The 16,154-nt window shown below is 42.9% G+C and overlaps 2 protein-coding genes across 3 annotated transcripts in view; both read right to left on the bottom strand.

Moving 5' to 3' along the window:
* Nucleotides 1-16,154, bottom strand: part of LOC122934737 (oocyte zinc finger protein XlCOF22-like) — a 676,648-nt gene that overhangs the window by 203,775 nt on the left and 456,719 nt on the right. The gene's annotated exons all lie outside the window — the stretch shown is intronic.
* LOC122934827 (gastrula zinc finger protein XlCGF53.1-like) lies at nt 1,592-14,163 on the bottom strand. Of its 2 annotated transcripts, XR_006388682.1 has the most exons (8): nt 14,044-14,163; nt 13,288-13,432; nt 13,008-13,175; nt 12,812-12,935; nt 12,413-12,510; nt 11,092-11,231; nt 4,834-4,888; nt 1,592-2,848 (listed from the first exon to the last, which is right to left on the bottom strand). XR_006388682.1 is itself a non-coding variant. In XM_044290533.1 (5 exons), exons 2-5 carry the CDS (start codon nt 13,393-13,395, stop codon nt 12,506-12,508), a joined length of 405 nt encoding a protein of 134 aa, XP_044146468.1. In that variant the 5' UTR covers nt 13,396-13,432; nt 14,044-14,163; the 3' UTR covers nt 12,305-12,505. The 2 variants fall into 2 exon arrangements, 1 of the variants encoding a protein (XP_044146468.1); XM_044290533.1 differs by lacking the exons at nt 1,592-2,848; nt 4,834-4,888; nt 11,092-11,231 and having other exon boundaries at nt 12,305-12,510.

Raw genomic sequence — 16,154 nt, forward strand, 5'->3', positions numbered from 1 at the left:
CATGGCTGCCAGTGGCACTGGGTCCCTAATGTTTATTGATGATGTGACACAGAACAGAAACAGCCAGATGAATTCTGGGGTTTTCAGAGATACACTGTGTGCTCAAATCCAGCCAAACTGATTGGTCGGCGTTTCATAATACAGATGGACAATGACCCAAAACATAAAGCCAAAGCAACCCAGGAGTTTATTAAAGCAAAGAAGTTGAATATATTCTTGAATGGCTGAGTCAGTCACCGAATCTAAACCCAATAGAGCATTTCACTTGTTAAAGACTAAACTTCAGACAGAAAGGCCACAAACAAACAGCAACTGAAAACCGCTTCACTAAAGGCCGGGCCGAGCATTAAAAAGGAAAAGCACAGCGTTTGGTGATATCCATGAGTTCGAGACTTCAGGCAGTCATTGCCAACAAAGGGTTTTCAACCATTTCTACCCTCAGTATTAGAAATGAACATTTTATTAACAATTATTTAATTTGTCCAATTAATTTTGAGCCCCGGCAATGCAGGGATTGAGTTTAAAAAAATGCTTTAGATTCTCACATTTTTATGCAATCTAACTCACTGAATTAAAGCTGTTAGTCTCAACTTCAACTGCATCTGCATTGTTTTGTTCAAAATTCATTGTGGTAATGTACAGAACAAAAATTTGAAAAATGTTGTCTCTGTCCAAATATATATGGACCTAACTGTATATGTATATATATATGTAATGCAGCAAGTCTACTGTGTTATGTGCCACTTATGCAAGGGGTGGGAGACTAGGGGTCCACCTTGCTGAGGGGCCCACAGGTGGATTCACCTATACACCTGTGGGCCAGTTCTAGCCTGGCTCAGATCACTTCAGGACCACATACAGCATCCCCACTGGCTGCATTTCCTTTAGTCCAGACCTCATAGATTCAATATTGCCACCAGAGTTCCTTTTTACCGTTTTGCAAGTATGTGTCACAGACGTTCCAGTGGCAGGTACCAGAAAAATTCAGAGACTGGCAACTCGCGGGTTAAATTGACAAGTTCCCTGTGGATCTTATTGTGTCTGTGTTTTGGTGAATGCCACACCCCTTGCTTTAGGTGCTGCTTGTTGGTAATTTACGTAAGTAGCCGCTTATCACTGTCTTCTAACTAGCTGGTCGGTTGTACTCTGTGGTGTTGCTGGAGTTGCCAGTTTTCTACTTTCAGATAAGTCTTGTCTTTTCTTATTGTATTGTGTTTGTTATATTCCCTGTTGTCTGTATCTGGGCCTGAGACAGAGACTTCCATTCGTCCATCTGGGGAGGAATGGGTTGTTTCTGATCCTAACCTCATTCCAGGGCCTTATAGGGATATAAGGGCCTACGTATACAGTTTATGAATATTCCTACCTTTAAGGTCTATTCATATTGATAGGTAGTTAGGGGCCGGATTAGGGTTGTTTACAAGGTGACCTGTTCCTTGCCTAGTTTCCAGACCCAGTTATTGTTCCACTTCCCTCCTGTGTTCAGTGAGGAATTTTCCCCCCACACTGATAATGACAGTATGCTGCCCGATTGATGGTGGAAGGGGGTTTGAACACATGCAAAGATGTCCCTGATACCTTCCCTCTGGAGCCATGTACAGTTAACAGGGAGAGAGAAGCAATGTCTCTCCTTCTGCAGTCTGTCAGTACTGGGCACGTTATTGATCAAATTCAAGCATGTCTTGACTGAAATCTGTTCCCAGATCTCTTCTACACGTTCTCAATGTCGGTGCATACTGATCGACTCACTTTCTTGAGGATAGGTCATTAATATGGGAAACTGGACAACCGTTTTAAGTTACACAAAATACATGATTAGGCAGCAGGTCCCACAATGAAGCTCCATATCTCTCACATGTCTTACAATCTGAACATTACAATGGCTTCTCTTCTAAGTGAATTCTCTCATGTTTAGCAAGACTTGATTTCTGAATAAAAGACTTCCCACATTTTCCACATAAATATGGCTTTCTCATCTGTGTAAGTTCTGTGATGTCGATCAACACTTGCTTGAGATGTGAAACATTTCGCACATTCTGAACATGAAAATGGCTTCTCCCTTGTGTGAGTTCTCTGATGTCTAACAATATTTGCTTTATACCAAAAGATTTACCGCTTTCAAGACATAATAATGTCTTCTTTCCTAAGTAGGTTCTTAGATGTTTCACAAGATTTGATTTCTGGCTAAAACGTTTCCCACAGTCTGTGCATTAAAATAGATTACCTCTTGTATGATGTCTTAGATGTTGTATAAGCAATGATTTCACTTCAAAACACTTCCCACATTCTGAACATGAAAATGGCTTCTTCTCTCCTGTGTGACTTCTCTGATGGGCAACAAGACTTGATTTCCGACTAAAGCACTTTCCACATTCAAGACATGAAAATGACTTCTCCCCTGTGTGAGTTCTCTGATGTGAAACAAGATTTGATTTCTGACTAAATAACCTTCCACATTCAAGACAAGAAAATGGCTTCTCCCCTGTGTGAGTTCTCTGATGTCTAACTAGCATGGATTTCATGCTAAAAGATTTTGCACATGTCAAGCATGAAAATGACCCGTTATCTTTGCAATTTCTCTCATACAAAAAAAGATTAGATTTATTTTTAAAACTTTTCTCACTAGAAAAAATGTTCCCACATTTATGTTTAGTTCTTGTTTTACCAATCAGTAATTGCTTGGATGAAGATTTCTTGTGACCAGCGGTATCAGTGGATATATCTCTGCTGTGAAGGACTACGGGTACATTAGGAGTTATTGAATCATCTTGTGTGGTATTGTTATCTTCTGCTTCATGATGGGAAGATAAGTGGAGATGTCCATAGGAGTCGCTTATCCCGTCTTCCACTGGAAAATAAAACAAAATTAATTATTTTCGCAGCCTTATTGAGAGAATTGCAAGCCATGAAATGTGATCACTACCATCTTCAATAACCTGTAGCATCCCCTGCATAAACACACTGATATAAACTTTTCCCCACCACATATTGGTGCAACGTGTCATTCTAAAACCACTGGTTGACTTGTTTCAGGATTGAGGGATCTCCTATCACTGGCAATTCCCTTTGCCCTTTTTGTCAGAAACAGGTGAGGCTTATCTATTCTCAGACCCAGGATTCCTTCAGGATCAAGATCTTGGCTGCCTGGCCCTCCTTGGCAATTTTCTTCTTAGCTGGATCCTATCAGTCTAGAAATCCTTTGGTCTCCTCAGATCTGCAAAACTGCCCTCTCCCACCACCTTCCCATGCTACCCTGCTGGGCTTCCTGCAACATCTCCTGTGATGCTGGGCTGTACTGAACGAAGACTAGTTTAGTAAAAGTACTTTACACATTTACCAATCTGACTGAATGCTTACATCCTGTACTACTGATCTCTCCTGCAAGATGGGAACCTATTTGAGAGGGCATATGGACAAACGGACCACTCTGACTCGAGAAGGACCCCATGGGTCCACATACTACAGGTTCTTTGGCCTATCGTATCATGTGACCTTTATTCTGAATCGGCATTTACCCTCCAATAATTTTAGTGTTTGTGATTGAATCTGTTCACATTGTAATAAAATTAGAGATATGTCGCACAAGGGTGGTGAGGAATCACTTGGAATTGCTCCCACTGACAGATAACACCCAATCTGACAGAAATAAATAATAATAAATAAGTTGTAGTGGGGCACTCTCTATAGTATTGAAAACAGTAGGATTCATTGGTAATAAATACGTGGAATAAGTTCCTATAAAATTCCTTTATCAATAATCCATCAATAGAACCCAATGGCTGGATGAGATAATGGTCATCCAGACCTACAGGGGTATAGAATTGTCCACAATGTGAAAAATATATCAGATACGATAAATAACATCCAAATGTCTTCTAAAAATCGAATCAGTATGCCAAGTAATCTCCAGTCTAAAGCGCAATCAAGTGCTGATAGTATACAGAGCGGCGTCCCGTGGTATTATTCAGATGATGCGATCGCTTGCTTAACAAACTGACACGATCTTACCGGGAGGACTTCAGTGGATTTCTCTTGCCCTCCTATGTGACTTGACAGAAAATATTGCGCCAACGATGGTTATTCCAGTGTACAACCACCGTTGGCGCGATATTTTCTGTCAAGTAACAGCCCTTGAGACCGGAGCGCCCCACCACATAGGAGGCACACCATGTCGAGGGCAAGAGAAATCCACTGAAGTCCTACCGGTAAGATCGTGTCAGTTTGTTAAGCAAGCGATCGCATCATCTGAATAATACAGCGGGACGCTGCTGTCTCAGACAAGTGAGCGGGACGCCGCTCTGTATACTATCAGCGCTTGATTGCGCTTTAGACTGGAGATTACTTGGCATACTGATTAGATTTTTAGAAGACATTTGGATGTTATTTATCGTATCTAATATATTTTTCACATTGTGGACAATTCTATACCCCTGTAGGTCTGGATGACCATTATCTCATCCAGCCATTGGGTTCTATTGATGGATTATTGATAAAGGAATTTTTTTGGGAACACTGTGATGCAATATTCCACGTATTATTACTGCTGCTAAACCATTTGTAGTATAAACTTTTTGGATTTTACCAACTTTTTAGATATTACCATTAAATCCTACTATAGAGAGTGCCCCACTACAACTTATTTATTTTCTATTCACATTGTGTCACATTTTACCAGTGCCAATGAAGATCAAGGAATATTATGGCATTAAATCAATTAGTAATATGAACTGTATTATTAATGATTATAAAGAGGAGGTTTCTCTGAACTTCCTATCAATTGTCCCATTAATAAAGACATTTACAAATCAAAAAATATTTATAAAAGGCTCTTACCTTTCACAGACACCGAGATGGTTTTTTCCTGTCCACTCGTTTCACCAGAACTTTCCTGCAAGATGAAAGACATGAGAAAAAAATACCCCGCTTCTAGTTTTTCTTATGTCCAGGCGAAAATGAAACACTTCTACAAGACATGAATTTGGCTACTTTCACACCAGCGGTTTTGCTGCATCCGTCATGGATCAGCAAAAACACTTCCGTCATGATAATACAACCGTCTGCATCTGGATCCGGTTGTATTATTTTTAAAATAGCCATGACGGATCCGTCATAAACTTCATTGAAAGTCAATAGGGGATGGATCCCTTGTCTATTGTGTCTATGACGGATCTGTCTTGCTCCGCACCACATCGCGGACAGAAAAACGCTGCTTGCAGTGTTATTCTGTCCACGATGGGGATGCAACCAAACGGAACGGAATGAATTCTGGTGCTCTCCGTTTCGTTCAGTTTCTTCCCCATTGACAATGAATGGGGACAAAACGGAAGCGTTTTACCCCCGCTATTGAGATCCTATGACGGATCTCAATAGCGGAAAGGGCAGAAGTGAAAGTAGCCTTAGAGATGAGCGAATTTCTTTTAAAAAATTTGGGGTCCAATTCGAACGAATCACTCCAAGAATTCGATTTGGGTCTGAATCAATTCTATCTCAATTACAAGTGCTCCAATTGGCCTGAGAACTGGTATATCACACTCTAATTTCTCCTAGGACACATTATTTCTCTTGCGTTTCTTTTTTATTTTCTTCTTTCTTTGCTCTGTGTATATGGGCCGGCATTACTCATTCCCTGGGCATCAAGGCGGTCGAGTATTTTCTGAGTATTCGTGGTTGTCAGTACCACGCCCACAGTCTCTTCGTCCTCCGTTTATTAGAATTCACGTTGACCCGAAACGTGTTCTCCTTTAGTGGTAGGGTCTACCACCAGCTCAGGGGCACTGCGATGGGGAGTTCCTGTGCCCCATCATATGCCAACTTGTTCCTGGGCTGGTGGGAGGCGACGCTTGTTTTCACAGAGGAACAATCTGTGCTAGAGGACCATGTGGGACTGTAGGCGCGTTACATTGATGACATTTTCATTATTTGGAATGGTAGTGATGCTTCATTTCGGTCCTTGGTGGAGACTCTTAATGATAATACAATTGGGGTAAGATTCACGTGTGAGTCTGATAGTGAACGTCTGCCTTTCCACGATGTCCTTATCTCAAAAACTCAAGGAGGTGAGCTTATCACGTCTGTATACAGAAAGCCCACATCCACCAACACCCTACTTAGGTGGGAGAGAAGTCATCCTCTCCCACTCAAGAGAGGTATTCCCAAGGGGCAATACCTCCGTTTAAGGAGGAATTACTCGACTCAACGTGAATTTAGAAGGCAAGCTGATGACCTACGTATTAGGTTTCGGCAGCAAGGATACCCAGACAAGGTCCTGCAGAGTTTTTAGGTCAGCCTTACACGAAAACAGAATTAATCTCCTTACTCCAAGATTCCCTCACACACCGACCCAGAAGCTAATCTGACTTATCACCACATTTGATAGGGCAACGCCTGAGATCCGTGAGGTTATTCGCAGGAACTGGGGTACTCTTTTGATGGACCCCAATCTGAAGGAAGTTGTGGGTGAATACCCACACGTCACCTATCGCCGTGGACGTAGTCTCTGTGACAAACTAGTTTCCAACTAGTACATACCCCCTTTCCATCCTGGCTGCTCTTGGCTAAAAACAAATGTCAAGGGTTGTTACAGGTGCAGTGGTTGCATTGCTTGCACCCACTTGCAAATTGGTAAAATGTTCCGAAGTAACATCACTGGTAAAAAATATGCCATTCATCATTATATCAACTGCCGTACGTGTGGGGTGATCTATCTCTTGACTTGCGAATGTGGCAAGAAATATGAGGGTAAGACCATCCGCGAGTTCCGCAGAAGAATTGGTGAACATGTAAATGACATTTCCAAGGCCAAAGATACACCAGTGGCCAACCATATTCATAGTCACCATAATGGCAGAGCTTGTGTTTCTGTTATGGGCATAGACAGAGTCCTTCCCCCACGGCGTGGGGGGAATTGGGATCGGGCCATTCTCCAGCGTGAGACCCGCTGGATTTATTATCTCAAAACCATGGCCCCATTAGGTTTGAATGAGCAGCTTAATTTTAGCTGCTTCATTTGAAAACCCTTCCCTTGGTCTAGTAGTAGCTGCATTGTTTGAAAAACATCCTTTTAACCTTATTCAGCCCCTGTTCTTCTGACCTAATTATTAGTCAGTTTTTGTGCGTATGGGGCCGTTTCTGGCCTGTACTTATAGCTCTGTATAAATAGTATTGTATTGGTTACTAGAGGATCACATCACTGTGAGTCTTCTTATTATCCAGGATGCCCAGATAGTCTCCTAAGGCGTCCTGGTTGCTAGGCACCTCGCCTGCCTCCAGATTGTATACCTGCCCGCCCTCTTTGTGGGCCGTTCGGGTGCGGCGTCATTCGGTGCTGCGCCTCCATGGCCTTGTCACGTGGTCCGTGGCTCCTCCATGTCCCCCCCTTGTTCGGGCCTGTGGAGCACTGCGGCGACGCGCGTTGCGTCCGCCGCCTGCGTTCCACCTGTCACATGATTTGCATCACGTGACCGGGATAGGGCGGTCCTGGACTAGCGGTGCAATTTTGAATGCCTTTAAAAGCGCTGGTGGGTAGATGCCTCGTGCTGACAGCCTTACCATGCTGACTTTGTACTTTGGGCCGCAACTTATAATTGCCTAAGCCGTCATCACCCACTGGTGTACCGGCATACTGGCGATTAGTGGTATTTTGGGTAGCCTGGGTCCCACGGGCCTGGGTCTTCCTTAGGAGTTTTTTAGTTTCCCGCTTTTTGGTGTAAGCTCCAACCACTGCCAATCTATTATCTATGTTTACCCCTTTTTTTTGTTGCATGCTCTGTTTGTGTTTGCTACTATTGTTGAACATCTCCCCTGAAGAGTTCATGTGGAACGAAATGTGATACGTCAGGAGTTCACCTCCAGTAGGGTGTACTAGGGATATTGCCCGAGAATAGGGAAAGGTATCAGGATGGGGTCGCTCCTTGCGGGGCAAGTACTTCGTATAGATAGGCAGGGTGATGGTAGCCCCTTCCTTCTGGACAGGGTGTATCAGGGACGTTTCCTATCTACGCTGAAGTTCATCATTGGCATTTTTCCTGAATGGTACTACCATCTATGTGATTTTTTTTATCTCCATCAAATTCAGGATATCCATCTCCTTGAAGCCCATCACATAAGAAGAGATCTGATCACCAACCCGTACAGCCATTGATGGATGAGAGCGTTCCTTTTTTCACATACTGGCACCATTCAGTGTATGTTTGTATAGGCCCACCTTGGGCTGTTCTATTAATTGATTTTGTAGGTTCTACCCGTGATTCAGCGCGAACATTTTATTATCTTTATTATTAAATGTTAAGTTTTACCCACCTTATTTGCATTTTGGGAGTAATTGGCCGAGCCCTTTTATTTGCACGCTCGGCCCTCTAGTTTTTGTCATAGTCCAGGTACAACTGAACCTAGCTGTTCGGACAGTGCATGTCCGTTTACTGCATCAGGTTTGGGGCAGCAGCTTCTGCTACTTGTTGTAGCAGAGACACCGGGAGAGTTGTGACTTAAATTTTGGTGAAGGAATGGAACTGCACTGCAATTACCACAACTAAGAGGTACAGCAGCAACTGCACTGACAGCAACTTGGCCACGTGTGAGTTCAGTTTGCACACAAGCTAATTGCTGGTTGTAAATAGATTTCTGTGCCATGTGCGGGCATTTTAACCCTTAGTCAGTCATGCCCTCCCTGAAGCAAGGCCACCTGTGGAGCCTGATTTCCTCTGCCCAACTACCCCTCACCCTCAGCAGATGGCAGGCATTAAATCATCACTCCACATATTCCTCACAGTCGGTCTCTACATAACTTTGGCGGATTCACCACCTGTCTAAATCTATGCCAGCTCCCTTGCTGGTATAGACTTAGAACATTTTCTACACCTAAAACAGGCATATAAAATTACACATGAGACGAGCCAAAAAGTGGCGTATATCTGTTAGTAAATTAACCCCTGTGTGCTTCATATTAATAGTAATTAACCCCCTCATGTACCTCACATGTACCCCACCATGTTGCCCAGTATGTGAAGAGTAAGTTGATGAGGTTACTACAAATGTGAGGCATATGGTTTATGAACTTAAACTTCCATGTGCCGATTATTAATAGGCAATCGATATTTTGCACACACACACAAAAAAAAAAAAACACCCACAAAAAATACACATTAACCTCATGTTGTGTATTTTTTGTGTTTTGTTTTGCATTGAATGGTAGAGTATTGCAATACTTTTACTTGGTATCAAACTGTAGTCTGCAGTAGTACTAATTGCCCCCTTATAGTTCTGCTAGTAGAAAAAAATAATGTTGCCTTATTTGTGCCAGTAGAAAAAAGTGTCCCCTTATATATATTTTGGTAATTAACTGACAAAGCTGCAAATAAACATCCCTCCTCTTCTACAAAAACACCACACACTGGTATTGACAATATACTGTACATATCAATGCAGTAAAACGCGTTGAATAAATGCGTAGGTTGATGCAGTACAACACGTTAAATAACTGGTATATTGACCCAGTAGTACAATGCATTTTATTAAACTGCACGGTATAATGATGCTATATAATATATTATATTAAACTTTTATACTGAGGCATTCAAATATGCTAAAATGCGTATTACAATCGTTAGTTAAACTGAAACTATTTGGCAATTAACAGAGGTACATATAAACGTGCCCTGCTATGAACACACTGGTAAAATGTGCTGAACGGCTTAACCCCTTTCTGACACAGAGATTTTCCATTTTTACTCCCTGCCTTCCTGGAGCCATAACTTATTATTATTATTTTTTGCTCACATCGCCATATGAGGGCTTGTTTTTTGTGGAACAAGTTGTACCTTCTAGTTGCACTATTTAATATTGTATATGATGTAGTGAGAAGCTAGAAAATAATAATTATGGAAGCACTAATTAGTACAGGAGGACCAGGGAGCGGTGAATACAGCTCTCCCCGTGCTAGCTCTGTACTCCCCGCTGCTTGGTCTTCTTCTGCAGGCTCTGCGCGCTGTGCTGTGACCTGCGCACAGCGTGAGGATGTCGGCGTATTTTGTGATCTCACACGGTGCAACGTCGGCTCACAGCACAGCAGGAAGAGCACTGAATCTCAGGAGGGGTCCATAACAGGAGAGGCGAGTTGATTTTTTATTTCTTTTTGTCTGAGCTGAGGACGGATTAACTTGGAGGTTTTATTAACATGGGGGTCTGATTTGAGGTCTGAATGGGTGTGTTAGTAACATGGTGTCTGATCTGATGCCTGATTGGGGGGGGGTCTTATAAACATTGGGGGTCTGAGCTGAAGTCTGATAAAAAATATTATTACTCTTGTTTTCCTCCTCTACAACCTAGGTGCGTCTCATGGGCAGGTGCGTCTTATAGGTCGAATAATACTGTATTACATTTTTCTATTTTTTTTAATAATGAAAAAAAAATGTAAAAGTTAAAAAGTAACTTTCTTTTCATCTCCATATTCTGACCCCCATAACATTTTCCGTTATGTCTACGAAACTGTGTAAGAGCTAATTTTTTGCGGTATGTTTTTTTTCCATTACAACATTTGCAGTAAGGGATCAATATTTTTAGCTTTAAATAGTATAGGTGTTATCGGATGCAATGATGTCTATATTTTTGATTATTTGAGGGGCAAATTTCAGAGGCTCTACTGACAGCAAATCACGGATAGGTGCTCTCTCCAATATGGCAGTACCAATTGCCAAAAATTGGGTATATTATATATGGTCAAACAATGGAGGGCACTCAGATGGATGGGTATATATATATATATAAGGAGTCAGGTGTGGTATATAACCATAAAATTTATTACACAATACACAGCCTTCAGCAAATCACTGAATGACTCAAACGTGCTAATTGGTCACAATTATATATGTCCTCCTATAGTTGGGAGGAAATACAAACTTGCACAGAGATTATAAAATCAAATAAAATGAAATAAGAACCTACTATTGCAGGTGATCAGTCTGCATGTAGGTGCTGCATAAGTGTACACTGGGTGAACTTGAATTAAAAAGATAAAGTTTGCACTGATGTGCAGTTGGTTATTTATCCCAAGGATCGGTGACTTTAAGAGGAGGTGGAGAAATCAAATAGTCTTACCCCGTATAGCCGAATTCCAGGAGGCTATTGTAGGGGGATGTCTTTCTCTGGGAGCGCTCCGGTCCTGTGTGTCTTTGGTGCGCACGTGTTCCTCTGCCTCCTCGGCGTCCTCGGCGTGTTCCTCTGTAACCGGATGTACTCTCCGCAATACAGGATTATTTACTTTTATTTTAATTTGGGGTAAATGGCCCCAATTTTTGTAATTTAAAAAAACTTTTTTTGGGCTCCCAACATGCAATTGCTAGATTGCCTTTTATATTAAGTATTGGAATTGTAGCCATTACAGAATATAAAGATCAGTATATTTCAATGCATGCTGCCACCTGCATTGGATTATACATGTAATAGTCCTAAAAGCCTTCTACAGCTTCTGGCCTATTACTACTATGGGACGCCTTCCCTGATTTCAGCCAGGGAAAAGTGTTCCTACCCAGAAAGCACGTGCTTCTGTTTTTTTTTTACCTCTCAGATGCCGCGGTCAAATTTGAACACAGCATTTTAGGGGATTAATGTCTGTGAACGGCATTATCACTGATCACAGACATTAGCCCCGTATGTCTGCTGTATGGAACTGCAAGCAACCGACGGCTCAGGCACTTGTTCCGTAGCAGACACCATCTTTAGAGACCCAACATCCGCCGTACATGTATGAAAGTGGAAAGTGTTAAAGGGGACAGTTTAGGGGCCATTTTGCTGCTGACAAGTTTCATTTAATTACAATCAATAGAATCTTTTATGACACCAGAAACAATTTGCAAACAACAATAACATGAAATACAGTGTACAGTATACTCCACTGCTGCTGGGGGAGGTCAGTAGACGGAGAGTACAGTATACTCCACTGCTGCTGGGGGAGGTCAGTAGATGGAGAGTACAGTATACTCCACTGCTGCTGGGGGAGGTCAGTAGACGGAGAGTACAGTATACTCCACTGCTGCTGGGGGAGGTCAGTAGATGGAGAGTACAGTATACTCCACTGCTGCTGGGGGAGGTCAGTAGAAGGAGAGTACAGTATACTCCACTGCTGCTGGGGGAGGTCAGTAGATGGAGAGTACAGTATACTCCACTGCTGCTGGGGGAGGTCAGTAGACGGAGAGTACAGTATACTCCACTGCTGGGGGAGGTCAGTAGATGGAGCGTACAGTATACTGCACTGCTGCTGGGGGAGGTCAGTAGATGGAGAGTACAGTATACTCCACTGCTGCTGGGGGAGGTCAGTAGACGGAGAGTACATTATACTGCACTGCTGCTGGGGGAGGCCGGTAGAAAGCTCCATTACATCAGTCTATAGAGGATTTGTAGAAACCTCAGCTTTACCTACCTGATGATCCAGTGGGATATTTGGTTTCTCCTCTGGAGAGTCCTGGGAATGTAGAGGACTGGGATATCTCTCTGGTGGATTTCTCTGACTGGATCAATCTGTAGGAAAACACACAGTGACTGAATACATTGTCTATATCCGATGATGAGTGAATCTGTGATGCCGGCCCGTCCGTAGCTGCTGACATCTCCTTGTTCCTTGAAGGCCGTTGGAGCGCTTACCCAATTCCCTGCTCCGGTGGTCCATACTTGTTGACATTTCATTGTTCTGTCCACAGCGTGCTAATCTAGCTGCTCCTTTAAAAGTAGCCCCAGCCAAATCGGTGGCACAGCCCATCTAGATCCGCCCTCTAATTCAAAACTATTCTCTCCTCTACAGTCATGGAAAGGCTCCTCTTACCCAGTGATGTGAGGGACTGGTGATTCTCCACCAAGAATTCCTTGTAAAGATCCTTTTGTCCTTCTAAATACTCCCACTCCTCCATGGAGAAATAGACAGCGACATCCTGACACCTTATAGGAACCTGACAACACAAGGATAGTCATTAACAGACCCCTACCTTGGCGTTATTGTATAATGTCCCAGCAGCGCTCACCTCTCCGCTCAGCAGCTCAATGATCCTGGTGGTAAGTTCTAGGATCTTCTGCTCATGTATCAGGGAATGAGGTGGATGCTCAGTGATGGGGCTCTGGGTCCTGCTCCATCCTCCTGACACACGAGGTGTCACACACTCACCAGACGACTTCTTCACTACTGTGTAATCCTATGTATGGGGAGACGCCGATCACTACAGAGATTCTAAGAGTCCTTCACCTTTCCAGACATTTCCTTGTTTTATTACTAGAGATAAGAGCGATGTCACGTGAGACTCTCACCTCTCCAGTTATCAAGGAGATGATCTCCAGGGTGAGGTCTAATATCCTTGCAGCCATGTGGTCTCTGTCCTTCTCCATCCTTGGTGGGTCCTTGATAGAAAGGACCATTGGCTCTAAAAAGAAGAGAGTCCTGCACCTAAGGAACCTGAGGGAAAGAAGGAGGATTGTGAGCAAAATCACATCTTACATGAACTAAAGTGTCTCAAAAATTAAGAATAACAAAAGTCTACCAACATTGTACAACGGAGGTGACTTAGCTATTGAGGTGTCTTATACATACCAGACTGGTGACCATAATAAATCAGTCAGCCAGCCTCCTGCTATACAGGATACACATCGCAGTCTACCACATACAGCAGACAGAGCTCATCTTATTTTTTTACTATAAATGTCTTTATTAATGGGATGACTGATAGGAAGTTCTGCAGCCTTTGATTGAACGTTTTCCAATGTAATAACTCACATTTGGTCTCAGGATTGTGTTTTAAGTGTACCTTAGTTTTCAAAAAAGGTTTGCATAATGGCAGTGCTTCTTTGTACAGTCTGTGAAGGAACTGTTATGTTTGGGATTACCTTACGTTTATTTCAGTCATATTATCTCATTTTATCTGCACAGCTAGATGCATTTCACTCAGAAGCAGGGGGTGTCTCCCTTCTATAGGTACTGTACGCAGTAACCTTACTTCCCTTACTTTCCACTATATTTTTTTCTAAGGAGCTCAGAAAGCTGATAAAGAGGGAATAAATAACACTTACAGAAAGGCAGGAGGCTCCTGTGATCTTCAGAAGCTTTGTAGAAGCAGTTATTTTATCAGGGTCAGGATCTCAGCCAGCTCTGACACCCCCCACTTCCTCTCATCCGTCTTCTGTGTCTGGGTAATGTTTCTGTATAATGACTCCTAATTTCTTTGATTGTATTTCGGTCACTGGTATTTAATGTGAAGTAATTGGATTAAAGGAGTTGTGTCATGAACCAGCAGGTGTGAACCCACTGTGCCATGTGTCCTTTAGGGCGTTGTCTAAGTGAACCACTCATTCTTCACAGTACCCCTGATTATGGGGATAGACTTTCCCGAAGAGAACACCAGGTCGCTACCTCTTGAGGATGGCAGGCAGACGAGGCAGCTGGTCCAGGCAGACTATTAGTACAAGCTTAGTCAGGCAGGCGTAGTCGTTAACAGGAGCAACGGCGCAGTACTGAAGGATGAGGCAGAGGCGTAGTCAGACAGGCAAAAGGTCAGGGCAGGCAGCACAGGTACAGGTCAGGCAATCGCGGTCATCAACAGGAGAGTCAAGGCAAGCAGGCAGGGATCAGACGGTTAGTGGAGTCCAGGAATGAAGTAGAAGTCAGGAACTTAGCAAACACAAGGACCTTGACACTGAGGCATCTGGGAAGAGGGCTGAGACACTTAAATGTGTGCAGGAGGGCTAGGGTTGGTTAGTGAGGTCACATGACCCAACCCATACAGCCCAGGAAGTGACACGCACCGCCCCTAGGGGAGTGTAGTAAGAACAAACAGCAAGCATGTGGCCAGGGCTGAGAGGAAGCTGTGGAGCGGATCCCAGAAAAACAGCACCTACACAGATAGAGCCCAGGACTACAGCTGTGACTGGGAAGCACTGGCCAGCTAGCACTGCTGAGCACGGCGCCCGGGACCGTGGTGGTAAGCAGGGGAACAGCGGCGCACAGCGGTCGCTGTTACAGGTTGTCTCACTTCAGCAAGTGGCATTTATCATGTAGACAAAATTAATACAAGCCACTTACTAATGTATTGTTATTATACATATTGCCTCCTTTGCTGACTGTGGCACCCACTCAATTGGAGCCAGACAAAGATGTGTTGGGTCCCCATCAAGAACCTGTGCAAAATGTCTTGGTATATCCATTCAATGTACATTCCCTGTGTATGATTAGGGAGTGTTCTAGCGCCTTCCCCAAATTATTGTTCTATTACTTATTTTTTTTCTTGATCCCAACTGTTGACCTCCTTTATTTATTTATTTTTTTACCACCAGAGTTTTCGGGTGAGCGCTGGCGTTGCCTCCTCTCTTTTTTTTAGAAATTTATTATTATTATTATATGTTTTGTAATAATTTTACATCTATAAGAGATTGCTTAAAGTTTTCCACATCCATCCTCCTCCAGGTACCTTTTTCTATCTTGTATATTGAAATAGACCGCCACTCAAACATATGGGTTCATGTAGGAGACTAGGCAGGTGAATGTTGAATAAAAATGGTGCAATTTATTACAACTCTAACATAAAAACATACATTGACATAAAAAGGGATATGCAAAATCCTATGTGGGGTCATGGATATGCTATCTTGTAGATAGGGTCCGCAAAAACACAGGTTGATAAGTACGTAGCAGCTAGTTGATATATGGATAGCGTCCCGCTATATAGGTAGGTCCTATTGTACTGGTAAATCCTATTTAGTGTAGTTCGTAGCAATCAATCTCATAGTATAACTTGTTGAGTACTCACTGTTTGGTAGTGCGCATACTTGTGGCGTCCCACGTGTCAAGGCGCTTACCTCGTTGTGGATTAAGTCAGGTACACACGGCAGAAATGGTTTCTTACTGATAGCATAGATCGGAGCTCCGATGGATCGCTCCTATTCTCGCGAGATGAGTTGTTACCTTTCTTTCATATAATGTGTAATACAGACTCAAACTCGCACACCGAAAGTCGCAATGAATCTTCGATATATATTTTTTCCGCTAAAATCGAAGTTTGCCTTACTTTCGAATGTTGCTATAGTTTGCCGTTGATTAATCACCAGTGAGTTTTCATTCGTGCTCTCAAGAAAAAATTTTCATCGATATCTTTCAATAATGCATGGCCATGCTTGAAGTTTCGGAC

The sequence above is a fragment of the Bufo gargarizans genome, chromosome 4 (assembly GCF_014858855.1).
Source record: "Bufo gargarizans isolate SCDJY-AF-19 chromosome 4, ASM1485885v1, whole genome shotgun sequence".
Lineage (NCBI taxonomy): Eukaryota > Metazoa > Chordata > Amphibia > Anura > Bufonidae > Bufo > Bufo gargarizans.